Source organism: Paramacrobiotus metropolitanus, unplaced genomic scaffold (assembly GCF_019649055.1).
Source record: "Paramacrobiotus metropolitanus isolate TYO unplaced genomic scaffold, Prichtersi_v1.0 Parri_scaffold0000069, whole genome shotgun sequence".
In the NCBI taxonomy this organism is placed as follows: domain Eukaryota; kingdom Metazoa; phylum Tardigrada; class Eutardigrada; order Parachela; family Macrobiotidae; genus Paramacrobiotus; species Paramacrobiotus metropolitanus.
The window spans coordinates 284,400-307,759 of NW_026570289.1; the positions used below are offsets into that span (position 1 = coordinate 284,400).

The 23,360-nt window shown below is 44.9% G+C and overlaps 5 protein-coding genes across 10 annotated transcripts; 1 reads left to right on the forward strand and 4 right to left on the reverse strand.

The window, feature by feature from the left end:
- Positions 1-1,047: 1,047 nt before the first annotated feature.
- LOC129594573 (uncharacterized) lies at positions 1,048-6,059 on the reverse strand. 2 transcript variants are annotated; one of them, XM_055491309.1, is made up of 5 exons: positions 5,928-6,059; positions 5,463-5,518; positions 4,337-5,268; positions 3,268-3,455; positions 1,048-3,174 (listed from the first exon to the last, which is right to left on the reverse strand). In XM_055491309.1, exons 3-5 carry the CDS (start codon positions 5,122-5,124, stop codon positions 1,313-1,315), a joined length of 2,838 nt encoding a protein of 945 aa, XP_055347284.1. In that variant the 5' UTR covers positions 5,125-5,268; positions 5,463-5,518; positions 5,928-6,059; the 3' UTR covers positions 1,048-1,312. The 2 variants fall into 2 exon arrangements, with proteins under 2 accessions (XP_055347284.1, XP_055347283.1); XM_055491308.1 differs by lacking the exon at positions 5,928-6,059 and having other exon boundaries at positions 5,463-5,718.
- A 192-nt stretch (positions 6,060-6,251) lies between these two features.
- LOC129594537 (uncharacterized) lies at positions 6,252-12,131 on the forward strand. Of its 2 annotated transcripts, XM_055491255.1 has the most exons (3): positions 6,252-6,406; positions 10,084-10,981; positions 11,488-12,118. In XM_055491255.1, the coding sequence occupies exons 2-3, from the start codon at positions 10,264-10,266 to the stop codon at positions 11,823-11,825; spliced, it is 1,056 nt and encodes a 351-aa protein (XP_055347230.1). In that variant the 5' UTR covers positions 6,252-6,406; positions 10,084-10,263; the 3' UTR covers positions 11,826-12,118. The 2 variants fall into 2 exon arrangements, with proteins under 2 accessions (XP_055347230.1, XP_055347231.1); XM_055491256.1 differs by lacking the exon at positions 6,252-6,406 and having other exon boundaries at positions 10,044-10,981; positions 11,494-12,131.
- Positions 7,264-9,890, reverse strand: LOC129594536 (uncharacterized). 3 transcript variants are annotated; one of them, XM_055491252.1, is made up of 3 exons: positions 9,812-9,890; positions 9,286-9,598; positions 7,264-8,156 (listed from the first exon to the last, which is right to left on the reverse strand). In XM_055491252.1, the coding sequence occupies exons 2-3, from the start codon at positions 9,596-9,598 to the stop codon at positions 7,414-7,416; spliced, it is 1,056 nt and encodes a 351-aa protein (XP_055347227.1). In that variant the 5' UTR covers positions 9,812-9,890; the 3' UTR covers positions 7,264-7,413. The 3 variants fall into 3 exon arrangements, with proteins under 3 accessions (XP_055347227.1, XP_055347228.1, XP_055347226.1); XM_055491253.1 differs by having other exon boundaries at positions 9,808-9,827; XM_055491251.1 differs by lacking the exon at positions 9,812-9,890 and adding an exon at positions 9,679-9,809.
- Positions 12,132-15,702: 3,571 nt separating the features above from the next.
- On the reverse strand, positions 15,703-17,154 carry LOC129594552 (uncharacterized). The gene is made up of 2 exons (XM_055491286.1): positions 16,939-17,154; positions 15,703-16,881 (listed from the first exon to the last, which is right to left on the reverse strand). The coding sequence occupies exons 1-2, from the start codon at positions 16,994-16,996 to the stop codon at positions 15,914-15,916; spliced, it is 1,026 nt and encodes a 341-aa protein (XP_055347261.1). The 5' UTR covers positions 16,997-17,154; the 3' UTR covers positions 15,703-15,913.
- Positions 17,155-19,430: 2,276 nt separating this feature from the next.
- On the reverse strand, positions 19,431-23,360 carry LOC129594545 (uncharacterized). Of its 2 annotated transcripts, XM_055491269.1 has the most exons (6): positions 23,086-23,360; positions 22,437-22,798; positions 20,984-21,588; positions 20,697-20,792; positions 20,308-20,427; positions 19,431-20,241 (listed from the first exon to the last, which is right to left on the reverse strand). In XM_055491269.1, exons 2-6 carry the CDS (start codon positions 22,789-22,791, stop codon positions 19,804-19,806), a joined length of 1,614 nt encoding a protein of 537 aa, XP_055347244.1. In that variant the 5' UTR covers positions 22,792-22,798; positions 23,086-23,360; the 3' UTR covers positions 19,431-19,803. The 2 variants fall into 2 exon arrangements, with proteins under 2 accessions (XP_055347244.1, XP_055347243.1); XM_055491268.1 differs by lacking the exon at positions 23,086-23,360 and having other exon boundaries at positions 22,437-23,004.

The window sequence follows — 23,360 nt, forward strand, 5'->3', positions numbered from 1 at the left end:
GCACGAGTATGGCGTACAGAGTACGGATATACGTAGACATATGTTCGTATGTGTGTCTCAGCCTTTATTGTCCTGTGGTTGGTACAATTCAAGATCGTCAATACATGTAGTTCACAATTTCACGAAAACAATCAAACAAAGTGCTACGTAACTGACAACAAGGCAACATTTTGGCGCCGCAAAAAGGGCAAGCCGACCTGCACATCACAAAGGGGCCTAAAAAAGAATGAAGAAGCAAAAGCTGATTGGACAACTCCGCCCACTCCAAATGCCGATGGCGAATGGCAATTGCACAGTCTTTGATGGAATGAGAGGCCCCTCCTCCTCGATGTTTGGCACACGGCAGCATGGATGGAGGCATACGTTTCACGATGTTGTACAAGATGTGTTGTCAACTGGGCACAACAGCATCTTAAGCTACCAAGACGGCCTGTATGAATGTTTTCGTTGGCTTGTTCCGATCGGTCGCGCACAATTATGCAAAGGAAAAGCACTTCCTTGTGGATGCAGCTAGCCAGCTCGCGACACATGTCTCCTTTAACTTCTTCGTCAGATAACGGTGCGGCTGCATTTGATTATTACCCTAATCCAAAATATTGCACTTGTGCAAACAGTTCATTACTTCAAGTATCGTGAAAGGTGTAACATGTGGGTCACGTTCCAAGCCAGACAATATCCCAATGGTACCCACTTGCTCGGGACAGGAAAAGCAACACCATAATTCACAAATTCTACTCTTACAGGCGTTATATAATTTGAGTATCCTCTAAAAGAACTATGTATGCTAGCGGTGGTTGGCAACCACATCAGTACACCGAGCGAGTGCCATACCACTGGAAAATGGCATTAGATTTGTGGAACGGGAAAAGCGTGGCGTACGCCTTTCGTGGCGTCAGACAAATTTTATGCTATTGGCGAAGGCTTAATAGTAATGTTTACGTTGCAGCACAATATTTACTACAGCAATTTATTTCTCATAAATTCATACATCCACTGTCGGTTAACAATATAACCGTACACACTGTTATATCAAGACTGAATAAAACAACTAAAATCGTCGCCGTGACAGAATAAAACAACCAAAATCGTCGCCGTCGTCTAAAATCGTCGCCGTGACTGAATAAAACAACTAAAATTGTCGCCGTCGTTTATTCTTTCCTGCCAAAGTGCCCAACTGCAGCGGCATTTCCCTTCATATTAGCCCAACTAATTCGCTATTCAAGAAATGTCGGGGATCAGCTCTCGTGTTTATCCGCCTCGCTGGGATACACCCAATGCCAATTTTTAGAGCTTTTAGGGTTGAAGCAGAAGGTCACATTCGTGGATGCTTGTGCCACGGCCGTACATCCCATATTCTCTGCAAGACACCTCGTGGAGACTGCGAATGCAGCGGTGTATTGCGTACCTGAGCCAAATCGCGAATGCGAACGACATTCCGTGAGCGATACAACGTCTCCACGTAGCTGAAGCGCTGACGTTCAGCATGCTGTTCCATCCAGTTCATTTTACGGAACAGCGTCCCAATGAGCGTCAGCCCAAGCAACCGTTCAACGTCTTCCTGCATCGTCCTGGCCGTGACTTCGGTAGGCAAATCATTTGCGCTGTTAAGCGCGCCCGGCAGGACAGCGCGTTCGTGCGTATAGCGTCGCAGCATCTCTTCGCAGACATCCAGTGTCTGGCGATCCCCTCCGGCAGCAACTTTCTGCTTTTCTTGGTTAATCAGCTGGTGGAGATATTCATCCAGAGCATCCTTGTGATTGGACATGGCGTTGGTTTTCAGAAAATAAGCATATTTCGATGCCATGGTGATGATGATATCCAGCTCATTCTGTAGCTCCACCTTCTGGCTCTCTAACTGGCGGACAACATTTTCCGCCGCTACAATATCCAGATCCTTTTGCTTTAACAGACCGGGAATGCTCTCGTCCATAACCTTAATGGGCTTGACACGGTATTCGTTTTTGACAAGCATGTGGTTTTCATAACCGCATCCACAATGGGTGCATTTACCGGCGTCGTTCATCATTTGACATATACGCAAGGCTTCAACATTAGTCGTCCCAGCGGGTACGTCTTGCGCTTCACAGTGCGGGTGGCACCATGTCTTGTGATTAATCCGCGTCTGCCCCGTATTGTCCTGGTACAAGTACATCTCGATGCAGCTCGGCGCAGTACACACCAACCGCGGATGAGGGATTTCCACCAGCTCCAATTGGTCCTTGCTAACATACTGTTTACTCAGGAGGACGCCCTTATATTCTTTAAGTAACGCCAGTTCATTCTGTTTGCCATGCGTACTGTTGATGTTTGCTTCGTGAATCGTGGTGATTTGCGCCATGAGTTTCGTCAGGTCCCGGAATAAGCAGCGTGCTTCATTCAACGTAATGGTTGCCTGCGTTTGGTGCGCGTCGAGTCGGGTCACGTGATCTATCAAGCGCGCCGTCTCCTCCACCGACTTCTCCCAGCTTTTGGCATAATTCTCCCGCTCCTTCTTGCTGAACTGGATCCCGGCTTTGCTAGCGGCCAGGAACCGTACCGACTCGTTGTCCAGACAAAACATGGTGCTTTTGTTTAGCGGAATATTGATATTGCTACTCTGCTCCAAAAGTGTGGCCAGTGGCGCCATTGTGTCCCCAGGGCGATACCATGTCGACCGCGTATGAGTAAAGACGAAGATCAAATTGCGGGAAGCATCTTTGTGCAGGCGAGCCAGCAGTTCCTGCACACAGAACTGGAACATCAGGTTGGACATAGTGCAAAAGGGTTTTAGAAGAACGCATATTCCGTGAATCTCTGAGACATGCGAGATATGTGAGAGGATCTTCTCGAAATTTTTCCTGTCGCGATCCGGATCAAGAGTGTTCCCAGTTCCTGGGGTATCGATTAAGCGAACGATGCGGTCTTTGTACGGAAAGGCGTAAGTTTTGGTATCCTGTGGGGCATCATCGGTTAATTCCCTGCTTGCCAGCGGACTGTTCGCTTTATGCTCGACAAGCGTCCCACCGGGATTGTAACCCATGTTAATTTGTCTGGGTACGTAATTTTCCTCCGTTAGAGTGAAAGACGAGGGTATCAAACATATGAGACCTTCCCGCTCGGCTATGGTCAACGAATCATAGGTTAGGTAGTTGATGAAGCCGTTAATCCATGTGGACTTTCCGACACCAGGTTCACCTGTCAGCAACAAAATCTTTAAGATATTGCTAGACAAAAGCGGCTTACGCACAGTTGAGCCTGCGGACTATAAACTAAATAAAAGGTGAGTGCCTGGTGTTCCTGTACAACGCGGATACCGGAATTGCAGGGTTGTACCAGTTCTTATCTCTTCTTCTTTCCTCAATAACGTCCGATGGTGGCGTGCGGGAAGCGTATTCAACCACGCCCCCGAGTCGCCATGCCATTGTACACGCTGGTGGCCGTTAAGACATAATGCCGACAAATCATTGATCTTCAACCTAAAAGGAGCAGATTTATTTCCTTCGGAGGTTTATAGGTTCGCAGTTTCTTTTTTAGTTCTTGAGGCTCTGCATGGATTTGGCCGATCCCGTGGCCAGGCTTGTTACAACGGAAGCGATACGTGTTGGCGGGGGCACTTCCACACTGACAATACAGTTTATCGTCGTACCCGTACTGAATTCGTGATCGGCACGTGTCGCAAAACCACGCTCGGTCCAGAACACCACAGGTTTCATAGCGGTGTCCCGGACATGGAAACTCAAAGTCCACAAAATACTTTGGCTTTGTTAGATGCGTATCTTGTCGTACGCTACTGGAAAGCGCTGTACACAAGGGCTCCTCTTGAAGTGGTGCTGCTTCATCTGGTGCTGTCAGTGGGTTTCTTGCACCACTATTTGAAAGACAACACTTCCGTCAGGAATCAGGACCACAATCAGCAAATACCGGAAACCAACAAATTGCGGTATTCAACAAATTCTCGGCAATAAAAAGGCTTTCGGGAAAAAATCTTAAATAACGATCGGACATTACCGTTACCAGTCCTTTTAGCTCGCGGCTACCCGAACAGCCTAAGCTGACGGTAGTTCTAACGCTTTTGTTCATACAAAATTCAGTTCCGTTGTTTTTCAGTGCTAAGTTACTTTTATTCTGTCATGGAGTTCATCCATAGTTCCTCGATACAGTTACGCTGTTTACGTATCAAGTTGCATAAAATTACTTTTCTGGGTGGACAGTGCGCAGAAAGATCGGTGACCGCAACATTGTGGCGGTTGTCTGTTTTGCGATGACATTTTAAAATTTAATATAAAATAAAAACAGGGATTTTAAAATTTAATATCGGAAGCATGACAGTATTACTAACCCCTGTTCTTGTGCTTACCCTTCGGGTTCCTGTTCCTTGTTTGTAGTCGTGACCGGTGTGAGAATGGTGGTTCTCGCTGCGAGATTTTCCAACGCCCGTGGCTTGAAAACCGTGGTATAGACTAACGCCGTCAGTCCAACAACGGCTGTAAGAATCCCTGGCCAAAAATCGTCATGCCGTACAAGATGCCAGCCGATTAAAACAACGATAAGCAGAGCCACCTGGACGGCGTACGTCACCACATCGTAACCATGCAGCATGGCCCGGAATGTATATGGTCCAATATCCACCTGCATGTCGCGCATATGCGCCAACGCTCGCTCCACACTGTTACCGAACTGCGCTACACCCAACCTTTCCAGTCCGTGCACGTGGAGATTGGTGTTTCCAATCACCTTGGCCACTTCCAGCAGCCGCTGACCGAAACTCTCGCCGACTTCGTTCAGTCCAGAAATATCGATATTGTAATTGGTGAGAATTTCGGCAGCCTCTACCAATGACTGGCCGAACTCGCGTCCCAGTTCCCGTCCCACCGTTTCCAGACCGCCGACATTCATCTGCATATTCTGGAAAGCTTCCGCGGCCTTTTGCAGATGCTGGCCGAACTGCGCCACCGGGTCTAGTCCGTGTACAGTGTGCTGGCCGATTGCGTGGACGATGTGCTGGGTGTGGCGCAGCTGGATTGCCGCTTGCTGAAGATCCCGTCCGAATCGTTCCAGACCGGCTTGCGTTTGGGCGGCAGCAACAGCCCCAGCATTCCTCCCCACGTTCCCGAAAAGTTTTTTTGCTAGCCATGCAATGGGCATGGCTGTTGCAGTTCATACAGTTCTGCCGTCCCAAAAAGAGGGTCTTCAATCAGACAAAAAATCGTGCGGATTGATGTGTGACTGGTTACGGAAACGCGTTGTAGGTATAACCATATGTAACAATAGATGAATAACGGCACTTCCCTAAAAGTAAATTCCTTTAATCAGCACGAACGACCCGGTCTATTTACAATGTTAGGTGACAAGGGTGGAAATAAATATTTGCACACCGTTAAAGTGACAGGAAGCACTGCGATTTACTAGTAACATTAACTAGATTAAGTAAAAGGAAGAATCAAGAAACCAAGCGCATGGATCGAAGGATTTGTCTCACTTACAGTACAGTCCGAGCTCGACCGTGCAGCAACCGCACCAAATGAGGTCGTGCCACCAACTGAAAGGTAGAAAGCAGGGTAAGTGCAGGATTTAAGCTCCAAAAAAATTGTCCAGCGCAATTCCACAGTCGTGAAGAAAGGAAGTGGTAGAAGCTAATTCCAATTACAAATGTTAATTTTGAAAAATTGTTTAATGAAGGCCGATGCCCAATCGTAGACATTTATATTCAGTTAGTCAACATTACACCGTAATCGTATTATGTGTACATTAACCGCCTGCAATGTTATCGTTTGTAAACGGATGTGGTCTGTATAAATAAAAAGGTGAGAACACTGGCGCACTTTCAGGTGGCTTTAATGGACAAATTGTTCCGAAAATGAATGTGATAGACGTATTGTTGAATGAGCACATCTGATTCTAGACAACAATTGTGCTGGAATTTGACATATGACAGGTTATCATCTTACCAGAAGAATATCGTGCGCAACAATCAAAAGTCATTGCGCACCATGATAAGACTGTGAGTGTCAGCAAAGTCGACGCTTGAGAGCAGCAACGGTAACTAAAAGTATTATCGTTTCACACAAGTTTGATAGTGCTTCTTGTGCGCAAATGAAAGTTTTCAAGGCTTAGTCAACACAGCTTTCCCCTTGGCGTTGAATAAAATTTATTTTGGATTATGAGATTGAAGTCCATTGGTGAATAGCTACTGTATATCCAGCTGCCTGTTTGCCAAATCGCAAGTTTTGTACACCATCCCGTATAAAGAGTACACAGATCTACGGCACGTGTACATACGAGGATCGGTCAGGTGTATTCGTTAGGATGCCAAGGAAAAAGATCTATATCTCCACAGCCGCGTAACCATTGAAGCAGAAATGCAAAACCTGAGCTTTCGAAGCAAATTAGAAGGAAACAAAAAAAGCTGGAAAAACTAATTGATTCAGTTAAGTAATGATGAATTCGGAGTCATATGTAACGGTCAGTAATGGAAAACAAGCAAAATATTCGTTCATTATTAATGGAAATAATTGATTTATAATACTTCGTAAATAACAAATAAGCAGATCGGTAAAGAGGTTTTGTGTTGGACTGTAAAAACATTCTGAAACTGGTTCTAACAAAATACCGCACAACAGGAGCATGGACTTATGGTACCATCCTAATCCTTATCAGCTTATCACCTTATACAGACTGGTAGGGTCTATGCATAGCAAACCGCATTTACTACGGACGACAAAAAGAAGTTGAACCGATCAGTCGGTCCGCGGTTCAAAAATAACCTCGCAACGACACGCCACCAGTAAAACTTGGACGCTTACTCACTTTCCTTGCATGCTACTTTCAGACGCTCGCGCTCCGTGAATATCGAGGTGCAACTATACTAATTGCATATCATAAGGTGTAGAAAAAAATATTAACTTTTTGGTACTAAAAATGTGGCTGTTTATGGCGTACAGCACAAATTCTAGCCATTTTGCTTTCCCATAGACTTAAGCATAGATTGCAAGCCAAACGGTTTTGCGCACACATCGGCTATGCTGTGCCTACGAGAAAGCAAAATGGCTAGAATTTGTGCTGTTCGCCATAAACAGCCACGTTTAGCATAAAAAAGTTAAGAATTTTTTTCTACGCCTTTTGATATTGTGCAATTAGGGTAGTTGCACTTCGATATTCACGGAGCGCGAGCGTGAGTAGCATGCAAAGAAAGTGAGTAAGCGTCTAAGTTTTACTGGTGGCGTGTCGTTGCGAGGTTATTTTTGAACCGCGGACCGACTGATCGGTTCAACTTCTTTTCGTCGTCCATTGTATGTGTCCCGCAGTGACAGCAGTCTATATTTTTAAAGATAACAATGTTCGGTAGCTGCGCTTAATATTGATTTCTAAAATGTATAATTTATTTCCGACTATAAAGGCATTTGAGGTTTATGCAACGCTGACGGTCTCTTGCCATCAGAATGATTCCAGACGCTGTCGTTCCTTTCCCTCGCTTAAGATTGCGCACATGCTGTTATCCATGAACTTAGGGCAGAATTCTGGAGCTGCTGATTTTAAATATGCATCATGCAAAAGCTCTGCTGCCGACTTCCGCTGTTCCGGGTCGAACATTAAGCACGACTTTATAAAATTTAACAAATTCTGGTCTCCTTCGGCACTGGAAAGTTCCGGCAGTTGTGGCTTGCCTTTTCGACCACCAACAGACACCACCGCACTTGTATGATATGTATATTTTTTGCCATAAGAATAGTTCTCCCATTCGTGCGTTCCTGGTCCCGTACTGCCTTTCCACTCGCAAATGACGGGCTCCTCCCCGGTTGCCAGGTATATCGCAACGCAGCCCACACTCCAGATATCGGTTTTACCGCAAACTTCTGCTTCTTCATTGGGAGCTAAAGCAGTACAGTGCAAGAGTTCCGGGGCGGCGTATATAGGAGTGTAGCAGTTGTTCTCCGTTTCGTGGCTCAGTTCCCCATTTACTGCAGCTCCTTCGAAGTCGATGATCACTACACGCTGGTCAGCGTGAACTACAATCAGGTTTTGTGGCTTGATATCGCAGTGAAATATTTTGTGTTTGCACTGTACATGCAAGTAATGGAGCCCGGTTAACACGTGGCAGAGAAACTGTTTTATGTGCTCAGGGGAGATGACGCCAGTGTCCTTCAAATTATTTTTCGTCCAAGCGCGTAAATCATTACCTAAACAAAAATCATGATGTTATAGCAGGCGGCAGGGGATAAAAGGTGGCAGTGGCACCTGCCACTGGCAGCTGCCACCGGCAGTGGCAGTTGCCACTACGAGTTCTGGCAAGCGATAAAACGTGGCAACTGACCGAATTTTCAAATGAGATGGACGTGCCATCCAACGATAATCTCTTTCTTAAATAAAAAAAAAATTCAGAAGGGAGTAAGTCACCGGGTAACGCTAGTCAATGGTTCTGGTATTTGCTGTGGTAGCGGTGCTGGTAGTGTCACCGATGCCGGTAATGGTAGGTATAGTACATAATTCTTAGGTACTGGTGGTTTTAATGGTGGTGGTGATGGTAATGGAAGTGGTTACGGACGTGGGACTGCATCTTTTCAATTTTCTCAGATTTCCTTGTTTTGCTTGGTTTCTCATTGTCAGGTGTCCCAGTTTTCCTACTTTCCTAGCTTTTTCAGCATTCTTAATTCTATTATTTTCCTTAGATTTCTTAGGATATATTTTGCTGTTTCTTAGTTTATTTCTTAGATTTTCTTAAGAAACAACACAAAACTTAAGAAAAAAAATTGAAGACCTCAGAAAAGAAAACCTTAGAATAACCTAAGAATAACCTAAGAATAACCTAAGAATAACCCGAATTCACCTAAGAAACCTAAGAAAATCTAAGAATAATCTAAGAAGCAACCATAAGAAAACCTAGCGAGTAAGAAAACAAATGCATAAGAAAACATCCCAAAAACAGATGAGAAAATCAAGACAGCTAAGGAATTTGGGTTTCCACCTTACCACTACCATAACCGCTGCCAGTCCCATTACCACCACCAGTACCGCTACGCTTACCTCTACCACCACCAGAACACGTACCATAAATTAGAACTACCCGGCGACTTACTTCCTTTTTAATTTTTTAGATATTTTATACAGAGATTATCGTTGGCTGGCACATCTATCTCATTTCCTTGTTCCGGCAGTTGCCACGTTACAGTATATCGCTTGCCAGAACGCGTAGTGGCAACCGCCACTGCCGGTGGCAATTGCCAGTGGCAGGTGCCACTGCCACCTTTTATCCCCTGCCATAGCAGGCAGAAAATTTTCGGGTTTCGTGTATGAACTGCGATTAAATACCGGCGTAATAAAGGCTGGCTGTAAGATGGCAAAGGTGGTTTTCATTGCAGTAAACAGGTTCGGCAAGAGCTAAGCCGCAGTATTTGGTAACATTCCAATGATCCAGGTTAAGTAACACTCTTATCCTTGGAACAAATGTACTGTTAAAAACTTCCCGCTTGATCTTCGCCGTGACAGCTTTTATGAAGATCTTCTGGTTTTGATGGTCTACGGTAAACAGTAGCCGCTGCATCCGTTCATCTCGAGGCTGCCAGTCCTTCGGTAATTTGCTTATGAATCCGCCTTCTGGGAGTATATCTTCCACTACGAACATCTAAAACGAAAAAGTTTTCATCAACTTGTCGCAGTCAATAAATAATGGCATAAACGAAATTCCCATAAATGAATTTATACCCTGAAAGCTGCGTTGTATTGCAGTCTTGTGAAAATATAGCAGTCAATGCGTAAAAACTATTTTTACAAAAGAAGCGCTCAGTTAAGAAAAATTGACTTCCTAATACTGTAGACTACCATTAGGCTTACTCACTTCTCCTTGAAATAAATATTTTCAGCTCTGCTTGACAGCTTCTAGATTGCGCGAGTGGTTGTAGGCGCAGCATAGCACTGTCGCCATTGCGCCTTGCAGTGTAGTACGTATTAGTAATGCTTTTCATCAGCTTTTTATCTTTTCATCAAACGCAAACGCCCCCAGGCATGCAACCATGCGGTTGACGCAGAGATTAGTAGTTCTACGGTAGGCAATAAACCGGTAGAGCTAGTGCAAGTCATGCAATCACACAGACACTGTTTCTTCGCTAGGCCGAAGCAAAATAAAAACCATTGCTGCAGAAATCGTCGTATGTTGATCAGTTAGTTATTAATAACGCAACAGCAACTGACAAAATATCCAGAATTTTTATCAGTTTTTCCTATCGTTTATACGGGATATTCGTCCTAATTTCCAAAATATTGGATTGTAAAAAGCTGATAAATCATACCATGAATACTGTTGAGGATTTCATTCAGAAGCCTTCCTGTCGTATGTTGGACAAATTGGAGGTTGCCGCAGCAATTATAGATACCGTTGCCTCGCGCCATGACAATCAGGAAGGTGGCTTTGATTTCCGTCCGCATAAAGTTGTTGTTTCGGGACGGACAGCGCAAGTTTCCGTGCTGAAAATGGACGAAATCGATTCCGATTATGTAAAATACCATCACGAGGAAGCCGTGCGTGCTCTGTTGTATGCTGCTCCGGAAATCATTGCAGAAACTGGGCTAATGGGCATAGAATGCTTCCAGAGGGCGGACGTTTGGGGATTTGGATGTTTGTTGTTATACCTTATCAGCGAAACCCATCCTCTACATTATGCTACTTTTAAAAATAAAGAAAGACGTTGCCTTAATTACGAGCAAAACCCGTTTCTTGCTATCACAATAATGGCGGCAAGCGGTAAGAGCCAGCCCGATTATCAGAGCTATTGTGGGGACTATACCGCATTGTTGGAACTGTTCGCTTCCTGTTTCCGCTTTGAACCAACCGAGCGAGAAAGCGTGTCAACACTGCGAAACCAACTTCTTCCTGCTTGTGCAGTGTCATTTGCTGCAACACCATCGATACGAAAACCTTTTGAGATGGTTTACCTCATTTCCAGTAGGCCGGAAGACCCACAAATCTCCGAAAGCACGGGATTGGCAGCCGCTGAGATTGAGCGTTCAAGTAAGACGATCCTACATAAGATCCCATTTATAATTTACAAGACATGCCCAGGGAAAGGTCATAGTACAGATGCCGTTGTGCAGATGCCTGGCAAGTATCAGAATCGGTTAGACTGTGACTATCAGTGTGAGATGATGTGGAAAAAAAGAATATAGAAAGAATATATAATCGTAAAAGAATATAGATACGATAGCACCACTTCATTTTTTCTTCTTCTCGGTGTCAATAAATCTGCAACAAGCGAAACCCAGCAAGGAATATATAGAATACAAATATACAAATATACAAATAAAAAAGCATCTATGCACGATCAGGCCTCTCAGTGTAAGCGTATTAACAACAGCCAACAACATCATTTTATTTTGTTGCGAATGAGAAATTTTCAATAACACACACAACGTTTTTAGAATGTTATTAATAAATTTTCGGATTATACAATCACAGACTTGGTCACAGCGATTTTGCATCCGTATTTTTATTATTTCTAATAATATTTTTTTGTTCAGCTGCAGAGCATTCACGCGTAAATGTTTCCGGCATATCTGAAAAGAATCTTCCCGAAAAGTTGTCGAAAGAGAAGCCTGCCCTGCAAAGGCATCCAGGTCGTCCTGCGTTCGTACAAACAGTAGCCGAAGCCAGAGGATCTGGAAGGGAAGAACTGTACGAGACACCAACACATTACGAGGGCGCAGACTCAAGGGCTGAATCTATTTACGCGAAACTTCCCGATAAAAGGACCCATAAACTATTGGCGGAACACAGTGGTAATCCTATCAGCGTGAGGACGGAGGTGCCTGCTGACAGAGAGACAAGAGAAAAGCTAAAGTTCGCATCAAAAAAGTGAATCGCAACCACTGACCGCGCGTTCTTACGAAGGATTAAACATTTCGTAATTACCGACTTCACAGACGGCTGTGTATAGAATCGCCCCTGTAAACAGATTTTCTGCTGAAAATTTATTTTTTTATCCATTTTGCACAATCAAATTTGGCAATTTTTCGTTATTTTTTTTAAAAAAAAAGCAGTGTGATGCAATTAAGCATGTCCAGTCATATTCTAGGCCTAAGGATTCCTCAAAACGCGATCCTAGTTCTTGTGCAATGAGAACCACTCGAGAACAACGTGATCGTTGCCGGAAACACTTTAAGTGCTATAAATGTTTCGGGGTTTTCAGCTTACATCGACGCTTGCTTTGCATTCACCTGGTGCCGGTGTCGAGTGTATTTCTCCGAGTACAAGGAACGCACCTCATAGCATACTTCCGTTACCTTGATTTCGTTCGTTGTCATGAGTTAAATATGTAACAAAGTGCACTGGCTTTCGCGGTTTAACCTTATAGCAAAATTCAGGGTCTGCATGGTTTTGAAACTTCCGGGCACGGCGGGCAGTGAAACGCATGTAAATTGATTGCAAATACGGTAGCTGGTTCGCAGAAATTATTATGTCTTTGAAACAAATTGATTTGCCAAATTCGAAAAGTGCACGAAAAAAATCAATCTAAAAATTAAACCAATGTTAAATTATAAGAATTATCAAGAAAAGCGAAGATCTGACGCGGTTAGAAAGTACGTATCGGATTTGCAGTTTGGAATCAAACGCAAATAAACTAGACATGGTACCGCTTTTCCTCAGACAAGTGGGCCTCGCAAAGTACAGTAATCACGGTTACAATGCTATTTCCCGCTTACAATTTCAGTTCAGTATTTCAAGGTATATTAACACAAAGGCTGTCATTCTCATCCTGCTACCTTTTTGCAATTCTTCAAAACGGCGCAGCGAAACGGCGCAGAAATCACCGATGTAAGAACGTGCCAATGCATATTTTCTGTAGTTAGTGACACAATTGCGTGCCCCTCCCCTCCGCCTTCGTATACGCTGCCAGTGCAACCCGCCTGCTGTGCTCTGTAGTCTGTACAGTGACTACGAATACGGATTTTTATACATGCACTGTACCGTTTCCGACCGCTCCTCATTCCGTCTGTGTGCCAAACTAAGTACGAGAAACTGTTTCCGTCTGGCCCAACATCCTTGCAAAAACGAGAAAGGGTAACCGCGGTTAGTACGATTCTACTACTGTACCCGCGCGAGTTTAAGGGACAAAAAATTCCCCCAGACCGCCCGCACTAGATGTTGATTCCTTTGACATTCCCGTACAACCGCCGTACCATCGTGCACGGGAAACAAGGTCATACCACCCGGACGTTTGCCGTGCTTGTCAGAAAGACCTGTCGGTTCACTTTGACAAGGGTACCCCGCAGTCTCCAAGCCACGTTTGGTTTCGTTGTTCGGTTCGAGTCGTTCGACATGACGAGACAACCTGCCTTTACTACCAGAAACAAGACAATTTATAGTGCGCGTTCCTCTCAACATGGCTTCCACAATTTACGCAGTCGTGTTCTTCAACTACGGGGAGTCCAATTCGAAGAGCGACACCAGATTCTGATATCTTCGTCCCGGAGGAATGTACGCAGGTATGGTGCTGGGTGAGCGTTCAACCATGCGCCAAAGTTACGATGAAAAGCAGGCAGCAGCACTGATTTATCAGTTTCGCTCGTTAAACTGAACTTCAGCAAAGCTACGACAGCGTTTATCGTTTGGGCGATCCCAAGAACACTGAAACTTTCTACTTTCTTCGGGCGGAGGTTCGAATCTAATACATCATGCCCACAAGTCTACCACAGCGTCCAGGAGCTACCGTCGAGGGCTGATAGATGTCCGAAACAAGAGACACCACTAAATACACCGATGCCAAAAAGGCAGCAAAAACTAGCGATTTAGTGGTGCGTAGTCCCAGTCCACCGTCCTTAACCGGCAGTGTCATTTGGCTCCACTGGAGGTCTGTCACACGTATGTTCAAGATCGACTGCATGCCAACGCGCACACCATCATCGATGGCTTCTGTGCGGGATCCATACAGCAGCTTTGGGATTAGCAGGCAGTGTTTCAGCTGGCACTTTCCGAGTTCATATTAGTCGCATGTCGGACGATATTACTTGCCACACTGGCCTAAACATATGGCACGCTTCTCTGCTCAACGTCTGCACCATTTATGACGCACATACAATAAGCCATTGCCGGGTTGACAAAACCACAGCGATGTTAGCGGTTTTGTCAACAGTTTTACGTACAGCTGCATTTGCGATTTGGTAATGGTGGTTATTTTTGTTGCACACTGCATGTACAGCCCACCGAAAGCCGTCTACTAAAGTCATATCCAGATTCAGATCTATATTGCCACGAATGGGATGCACCAGGGCCGGCAAACCAGAAAAGACTGACCAAAACCAACATTTTATTTTGAAAGCCCGTAGTCGAAACACTGGCCAGATAGTATTCATTTCTTTCAGAACCTCTCCCGCTTGGAACGCCAAAGTCGAAGAGTTTTGACTACCTTCACCAAATGCAACTAAATTAATATAATAATCCTTATCTTCGTGGTATTTTTAACCAAGCAGTGCTGCCACGTAAACCAACTGAAATATATTTAAAAAATGAATGTCTATGAATTTCTGCTAATTAAATTATCAAAATGAATTTTATTTGCAGACCGTTATTACGACAAGAACGACTACATATGTAACGTCATTGTCATCGAGGACAATTTCTGTACTAGTGCCGGCTGAGCAGCTATCGCTACACTATCACCACTATCTACTATGATTGTCTGTTCAATCAGTGGTAGACCGAACTACCGCCACTAATAGTAATCAGTGCACAAACCCGTTAGTTCAGCGAGTGACCGAAATACCCCTATAGTCTAGGTGACTGAGCTCGTTAGGCTAATAAGTGACCGTACTGTTACTATAGCTCATTAGGTGAGCGGATGACCGAGCTGTCACTGCTCTCCAGCGTAAAGCCCGTTAGGGAACCGGCGACCGAATTAACCCAAATTTCTCGGCTTCAAAGAGCTCGTCAAGGAACGAGCGACTGAGCAGTCACTACTGTTCGTGCACAGAGCCCGTTAGGTGAACGGGTAACTGCGCTTACCTCCACTGTCCAGTGCACAAAGCCCGTTAGGGAACCAGTGACCAAGCTGATGTTAGGGCCGTCAGTGACCGAACTACCAAGTGCCACTATAGTCCCTTGAAAGAGTCAAACGATACGAATAAAAGCTATTACAACGGAGCATCCGAATAGACCGGCCGCATCCGAATAGACCGACCGTTAACTGAGACCAAGCGCGTCAGCGAGCGGGTAACCTCGCCCATTATTGAGCGGGTGACAGAGCCCGTTAGGCGAGCGGGTAACCTCGCCCATTACTGAGCGCGTGACATGGCCCGTTAGGTGATCGGGTGACCGAGGCCGTTAGTTAGCGGGTGAAAACGTCCGTGAGTTGAGCGGGTGACTGAGCCCGTTAGGTGAGCGGGTAAAAGAGCCCGTTAGATGAGACAGACCCCGTTAGTTAGCGGGTGACAGAGCCCGTTATTGAGCGGCTCACAGAGCCCGTTAGTGAGCGTGATTGCGCTACCACTACTGTCCGGTGCTCTGAGACCTTTAGGTGAACGAGTGACTATGCGACCACTGTCGTCCAGTGCACAGAGTCCGTTAGGTGATCAGGTAATCGAGTTACCACTTCTGACCGCACATAAGATCCGTGTTTTTGCGTTAGTGCGATAATATTACAATAATGACGTTTCGGCGAAACATAGATGTTATATTATAAATATCCATCCGAAAATCAAATAAGTGGCCGTGGACCACAAGAAACGCGGAGACGAAACTGCGGCTGATAATTATTACTGCGTAAATAAATCCAACAGAAGCCAAACTCCAGAGCTACCGGAGAATTCAATATTTAGCACAATCGTATTTGCTTATACATGAAGACACTGTTTAATTCGTCAAGTACAGAATAAGCCTCGGATTTCGAAAACTTGAATATCGTAAGTAAAGAAGCGTATTCTCACAGTCACGCATAAGGCGCCAGATACTTCAGCACTGCGCCACATCGTAACAAGACGTGTTGTACGAAAAGTGTGTGCCGGCACGAATGTTATCGTACGTCAGATTGCCGGTGCAATCCACACTGAAAACACTGGGAAACTCTTCATGGGTGGTGACCGCCGGAGTCCTATAACTCCCAATCACTGCGACTTCGCCGGTTTCTTTAGGGGCGGCCAAGTGCAGCTTCTGTTTAAGGAAGTTGCGGAGCCACGCCAAGGAGCAGTCACAATGCAGGCGGCGTACGACGGCAAAATCAGCCTCGGTTAAAGGGGACTCGTGGCCCCGGTGCAACGCCATCAATTCCAGACCGAGGTCATACTCCAACATCAGGCTTTTCAGCCTTGGCAAATCGGTGAACGTGTGTGTCTCTATCATAGCGATCGTGGAGATAACGAAACGGATCATCTGCACGTTCTGCATCTGGGAAAAGTCCCGTTTCCGAATCGTCAGGTTCCTGCCCCCTTGCAGTTCCAGGGTAACCAAATTCGGAAGTGTACCGGCAGCGTAGATTTTGCCGGTGATGGTCGCCGTGACGCAGCGCAGCACGTGCAGCTCGATCAGTAGCTGACGAACCGGGTCGATGACGTCATAGTGCACCGGATCGTCCGTGTCGGCGCGTTCGTGCAACTGGAGCGTCACCGCGCGGTCGGAGCTGATGTTGTGGATGTTGCGAGTCAATTGGGCGGCCGCGGCGCGGACTCCATCTAAACAGCGCGCTTCGATGTACGTCAGGTAAATCGTGCTTTCACCCTCTACCTGATGATAAAAGGACTGCACTAAAGGACCAATGTCGCAGAGAGGCGTTGAGCCGTCTACCAAAACCGAGTATGCGAAATATTCGGCCTGCGTAAAATTATCCGTGCGGAAGAAGAACTTTTCCACCGGGACGACAGAATCGGGAGATGCAATGGCTGCTGACGATGTGCTGCATTCGGCTTCCAGTTCGCTGAACGGTTCTAGAAAAACAAAAAAAAATATAATTCAAATCCTGGTCAGTTACTGTTCGGAAATACCAGCGAACTCTGCAGCCAACAGAATAGCGGCGGTAAACAAGTAGGTCTGAAAATACATAATTCCGAATAATTGTTGTTGTCAATGCAACTTCCGGTGTGTTGGTTTTCGGTAGTGTAGACCGTATCGACAATTTACAGCGGCTGTTATGCGCGAATTCTGTAGACGTTTGCGAGAAGCCACTTGAACTATAAGTCTACATCTATTCTCTACCCAAAGCGCTGTCTTCAGCCTTACCAGTGAGCGTCGACTTTAAATCGTGTGGATCGTTTGATAGCCATCTGTACGATGTACTGTTGTACTGTACCTACCATGATCATGCAACCAGATACTGGACTCACAGCCGTTTGAAAATTGTAAATTCTCGCAACTTCCTTGGTAGTTATTTGGCAAGTGCTGTATGTAGCAAACATCTGTATACTTAAATCATTCTTAGTGTGCATTTCGATTGCCGATCACGACCATTGTGCCGCGCAGTGCCAACTCGTGAAAATGGTTCGTGCGCGCAAGATCTGGTACGGGAGTTATGACTGTTAAAAAATTCCAAAACGCTTACCGTAATTATCGAACTGCAAGCAGTGGGCTTCAAATATTGATTGCCCTGCAGAGGGACTTCGATTACGGGCATGGGCTTGTTTTTGGGAGTGAGGGAGAGGGACTATTATATTTCCAATGCGTTTTAGTGGGCTGGACTAATAAATTTTGAACAAGTTAATACACTATTTAGAAATCAGTATTAGTGCAGAATCAAACGTCGTATAAAAGAATAACAATATTCACAGGAATTCACTACATGTCTGCAATTGAATTGCTTGAAATTACAGAATCGTCGAAGGAACATAACCTTTCGCCTTTGCAAAAATGCGTTCAGTCGGAATCAGACTGGCTGCTAGTATTCAGTAGAACCAGTGCTGCCGGCCCAGAAAGCTTGTCGGCATCTACATCGACTTCCTCGCACTCTTTGTCATTATACCGGCACATGCCGCTGATCTGAAATTCCAGTTTTTCGTGCATTTTATTATAGCCCATGGCGGGCCTGCGTTAGATCGTCTGAATGCCTTATCAGAGAATGGCACGCATATCAATTAAAGAGTGACGAGCCTTATCGAAGAATGCCGGCTGAGACTGTATATTCCGCAAAGAACTTTTAATTCGATCGAAAACTTGGAAAATTGCAAGCGTAACGAACAATGCTTCTTTGTACATTAGAGTAAAATAGAGGGTGTTCTGGTGGTACGATTTCAGAGTTTAACCTTTAATTCGCAATGTTGTGGATCGTACTTTTAAATCCACATTTATTAAAATATAATTCTAACCTTTTAAAATATAATTGTTTAATTTGTAATTTTATTTGAACCGTTTAAGAGGTCATGTGCTAACCGAAAGGTGGCTAAATGAAGAGTTCACCTTGAAATAGTCTTAATTTGGATGTTGTACAAGTAATAAAATATAAACAGCCGTAAATAACCTAAAACAAAAATTTTGATTAACTTTGCCTATGTGCCTTGATTAGCGTAACTCATAGGTTTATATGTTTTGCTGTTCCTTTGCGTAACCGTTTCCAAACAGGCTGTGCACGCGGAGTCGTATCAGTGTACGTTAAACAACACATGTTTCAAAAGCATATCAACAGGGAATAACGAAACTAATTTTAGAAAATTTACAATCTAGCAGCTGTGGCTTCGGCCTTAGAGCTGGGCAACAGGAGCCGTTCATGGGCATATCGAACGCAATGAGCGCAATATGGAAAAGTTCAACATAAAAAATCCAAAAACGTCTGTAGTAATGCTATGTAATAGCTTGGAGCACTATGAATGGTACATTGGTACTCATCTAATTTTTGTTTGGCCACGCCCTATCGACCATGGCAGATGAAGTAATTTTTTAAACATACTAGCTTTAAAATATATTAGCGTTTTACAAAAGATTATATTTTTTTAAATTTATACCCGGAAAATGAGCCCTGGTAGGATTTTCCTCGTCGATTTCAAAATTTGCTGAAATCCTCGTCGGTGTGCAGAACAGTATAAGGCTCCCAGAACTGTTGCAACTTTGATAGCTTTATCTCGGCGCTGACAGTGAAACCCGAACTTCCGTATTCATCACGACTAGGGCAGTCGAACTCTGCCGCAGCCGCAGGTAAAATAAGAGCAAAATAATCGCCGCCATTGCAGAACTGTCAAAGACCTGGTTGATCATTTTTACACATTTCAACAATTTTTGGCCGGTTTGGCAGTACAGTTAACTAGTTCGCGATTCCGCGAAAAGTTTTCTGGAAGGAATGCTTAACTAATAATCATTGAACAGCACTCACCGACAAGAGTATTTGTACTTAGTGCACGAGAGTCTCACACACAAATTTATCAGCAGACCCATCACTGTACCTTTCACCGTGCCCATATTTGTATTTTCACAGCTTGCGTATAATTTCTCCTTTTTATTTTGTTCTACGTTTTACGTGTTAATACGAGCTGTTTTTCATATTTTATTTGGCGCATATTTAGTAAGGTAGGCCGGCTTTCCTATAAGAATTCCCTAAACTCAACATAAGGCTTACTGTAGATGTACTAAAAAATTCAGTTGAATACGTCGATGCAGAATGCGGTTAAAATATTATTAAATTTAGTATATTTTATCATACAAAACAGCACGATATGGGATGCCAGGTCAAGCAAGCAAGTTAACCATTAACGTTTTTACAAATTCTTCGGTCATTCTGACGGCGGCCTGTACCATCGGTAGCCGGTTCCCCCGATTGTGGCAGATCGTGAAATTGTTCTCCAGGAAGCAAGAGGAGCAACAGAAATCGGAGGTTGAAAATCGTAAGAATATGCCATATAATCTCGGACTCGGAATATGAAGATCATTCAGCAGTCAAAGTGATCTTGCCTCCATACCGTCTTCCATGCTGTCGGTATGGAATTCGACATTCTACGTTGGCGAATCCGATTACCAGCCATTTCCTGTGGCAAACTGCCCCCAAACATCAGCGACGACTGCGGAGTTGGCAACATAATTGGAATGGCATGGGAGCGGGACATCGTCCGACTGACCGGAAACGATGGCGATGCCATTTCCTCCAAGACACCTCGCTGTTGAACACGGCTGACGCGAACCATATTGGTAGAATCTGGCTGAGCGCACTCCCACTCTAAACGCCTTGCACTCCCATCCCGAAACACTGGCATCGCAAAAGGCAATTCCGACGGCACGGTGTTGACCACACAAGGAACACCTCCACTGCGGTCGTTTATCGAGCGAAAGAATAGCTCAGAGCGGCTGACTGTCGTGCCAGCACGATCATGCTAAAAAAATTCCATTTCCGACAAGAGAAAAACTTGTGTACGAATGATAGGGAATGGTTGTCCTACCACGGTCACACAACTGGGACACAATTGTTGGTCTGTATCGTTGCCGAACCAATTCGGTGATTCCAATGGTTCCAATGATTCCCGTGATTCCAGCGATGATGTCGATGAAGACGGCGTGCGCTAAACAGAATTGCATGATTACATTCAGTTTATTTCGATAAAACAGTAGGCCAGTACAGTAGCCGCTCGAAGATTTTGCACCACGGAGTCTGGTATATCATTATCGCAAACGGCGAGCACGCTGCCCGATGACCTGTGCAACGTGTGGTAGAGGCAGTGAGCGCAACTTTTTAGCGCGGTTACAGTATATATTATGGCCCAAAGCTGATGCGGGCAAGAAGATCTTCCACCGTGATAATATTGCAACCTTTACGTGGCGATTAACTTACCGTTAGACGTAAAGAATGCGCAGATTCTGCGGGCGCTACGTTGTCCAGCCGACCGGATTTTCTACGGATGGGTGGAGAGGTGCTCAATGGCTTTCCCTAAACGAAACCCGATTAAGATGCATTCGTTTCCTGATAATGAGCTTGCTAACAAATACTTCCCACCAAACATCCTTGCAAGATGTAAATTTTGGAACTAAGCGGGCAGTTGCATAATGGAACTTCAACTATTTCTCTAAAGCAGGCCTGTGAGTTCTGCTGAAAGCGTTTAGCTCCGCTAGTGCACATACCTGCACGAAGCAATGTTCGATTAGGGCTTCCGCACTGGGTCGCTCTGACGTTTTGGCCCGAAAACAGGTGTCCAGAAAATTTTCCGCGGTATCTACAAACCGTCCCTTCAGTCCGCTTTTGGCTTGCCAGTCACTTTTATCGTAGAACGGTTTGTCTCCGCGATTGAGTGCAATCCGTATCTCGAATTCCTGCAGGGGCCGTGGACCGGTTCCGGTTGTGGTTTCTTCGTAAAAGCGGGGCTCATGTCCATACAGCATCTCCAAGACTACACAGGCCACCCCCCAAATATCAGCCCGTGTTCCCGGCCGACCGTGTGCCGGATTGAAATTTTCAGGTGCCATGTACCGGATGGTGCCGGCGCCCGGGAAAATTTCTTGGCTGCCGGTGACGGACCGCGCCAGCTGCACGATTAAACCAAAATCAGCGATCTTTGGTGTACCGTCGACGGTGAGTAAGATATTGGCAGCCTTCAGGTCACGATGGGCGATACGTTTTCCATGCAGATATCGTAGACCCTTAAGGACTCCCTTCAAATCCTCACGCAGTTCCGATTTTTTATGGCGCAGCTCTGCTGGGTCCCGGTATTTGTCCTGCAAGGTTCCGCCTAAGACAGCAGACATTCGTGGTAAATATACCCATTGTGCATCTGTCTTAAATGATTCTGATATGGCAGCCAGCATTCTCACTGCGGCAACAATCAGCTGCTTTAGGAAAGCCTTTCCCAGATTTTATTATCAATAATGTGATGCTAAAGCGATGGCACATTCGTATCAAAAAATGAGAAAACTAGACCGTTTATTCCTTCCTGTTGACAGGGTAAAATCAGTAGATAGGCTGTAGTCACCGTTTGTTGATGATTGTACTCACGGTGGTTTTTTAAAGTGTTAAGTTTTTTTAATATGTTTTCAGGTTGTCGACAGTGTCTAGGGTCATCAGGTGTTGCCCTCGCTCGTACCGCTCATACAGGTTGCCCTCGCTGGCGTCTGCTAGGAGCTGCGCCGGTATGCACCGGTAGTCATTTAGACAGCCTATAATCACTAGCTTGACGCAATCGGTGTAAACCATCCGGCAATTTCTACAATGAGTCACAGTAGCGACTACCGTGTGTCTACAGTTGTCCACCGCTATCTACAGTGGTGCAGCTACCCGGAAATAAAATCTGTAGCACAAATCTGCCCTCATTTTTCAAAAACATTAAATTATACGTTTCCGAGGGAGCTATTATGTCTCGGTGCGCTTTTTGCGGGGGCGCACTCATTACGGGGAAGCTACAAATTCGATAATTATTGTAGATGATAACGTTGCAGAAAACTGATGTCCTAAGTTTAGTTAGTTACACTACGTCTCAACGAGCTAATGCCAGCAAATTTGCGTATCGGTTTTTTTTTTAAATGCGGGCAAAATCGTAGTTAGCGTCAGAAGAATCTAAACTACCACTGAATAACTTCCTACCCGGGCCATATTCCATCAGGATGAGAAATTGCGGTGCTTTCTCCAGAATGATGATATCCATATGCAGATATTTCAGTAGATTTTTATTCTTTGGGTCCGTGCTTAGTTGTAGGATAGTTTTAAATTCTTCGATCCAGCGTTTTAGATCTTCATCTACATGGTCCTTTCGCAATGGTATTAGCTTAGCGGCATACTGTTGACCGGAATCATCCTGGGCTAGGAAAACGCCGCTGCACATTCCTCCTTGGCCAATTTTTTCTTGTATAGTATACGGGAAAGATGGCTGATAATTGGCAATGCCGAAACTCTCGACTAATTCGGAGCAGACGGCGCCATCAAGCTTCTCGGTATCCATTTCCGGTCTATATAACTAATTAAATATACTTGACCGATAGCCTGGAGTTAAAGTAAACAGTATAAGAAACCTTTATAAGCCAAAATCTTTTTGCTCAAATAGAAGAGAATCCATTATTGTACGATGACTACGATCAGACGACAGTAAAACAGTGCACACGGCGCACCATTGAACTTTTAAGCTTCCCAACGAGCCGGTGACTACCATGTTAATGCGTAATTCATCCGTTTTAGTACTATCTTGGTCATAACTAAAAGCACGTCCGTGATTCATTTTTTTTGTATTTCGTCATACCTTTCTGTCCCTCGCTAGAGCCATCTGTTGACTGACTTGCATGGCCACGCACTCGTTACTCAGCCCGATATATAGATATAAGTACAACACTTTGAAGTAGGTCAAACCCCTTCAGGCGCAACGTTTTATGATAAGGCGCTATAAGGAACCACGTGTCGCGAACAGGCTAGCTGCGCCTCCAGGAAAACGCACCATTTCTTTCACATTGTTCTGTTCTTGATTCAATCTGCGATTAAGCTTGCCGTAAACTTTTATTATTACCTTTGACCGTTACG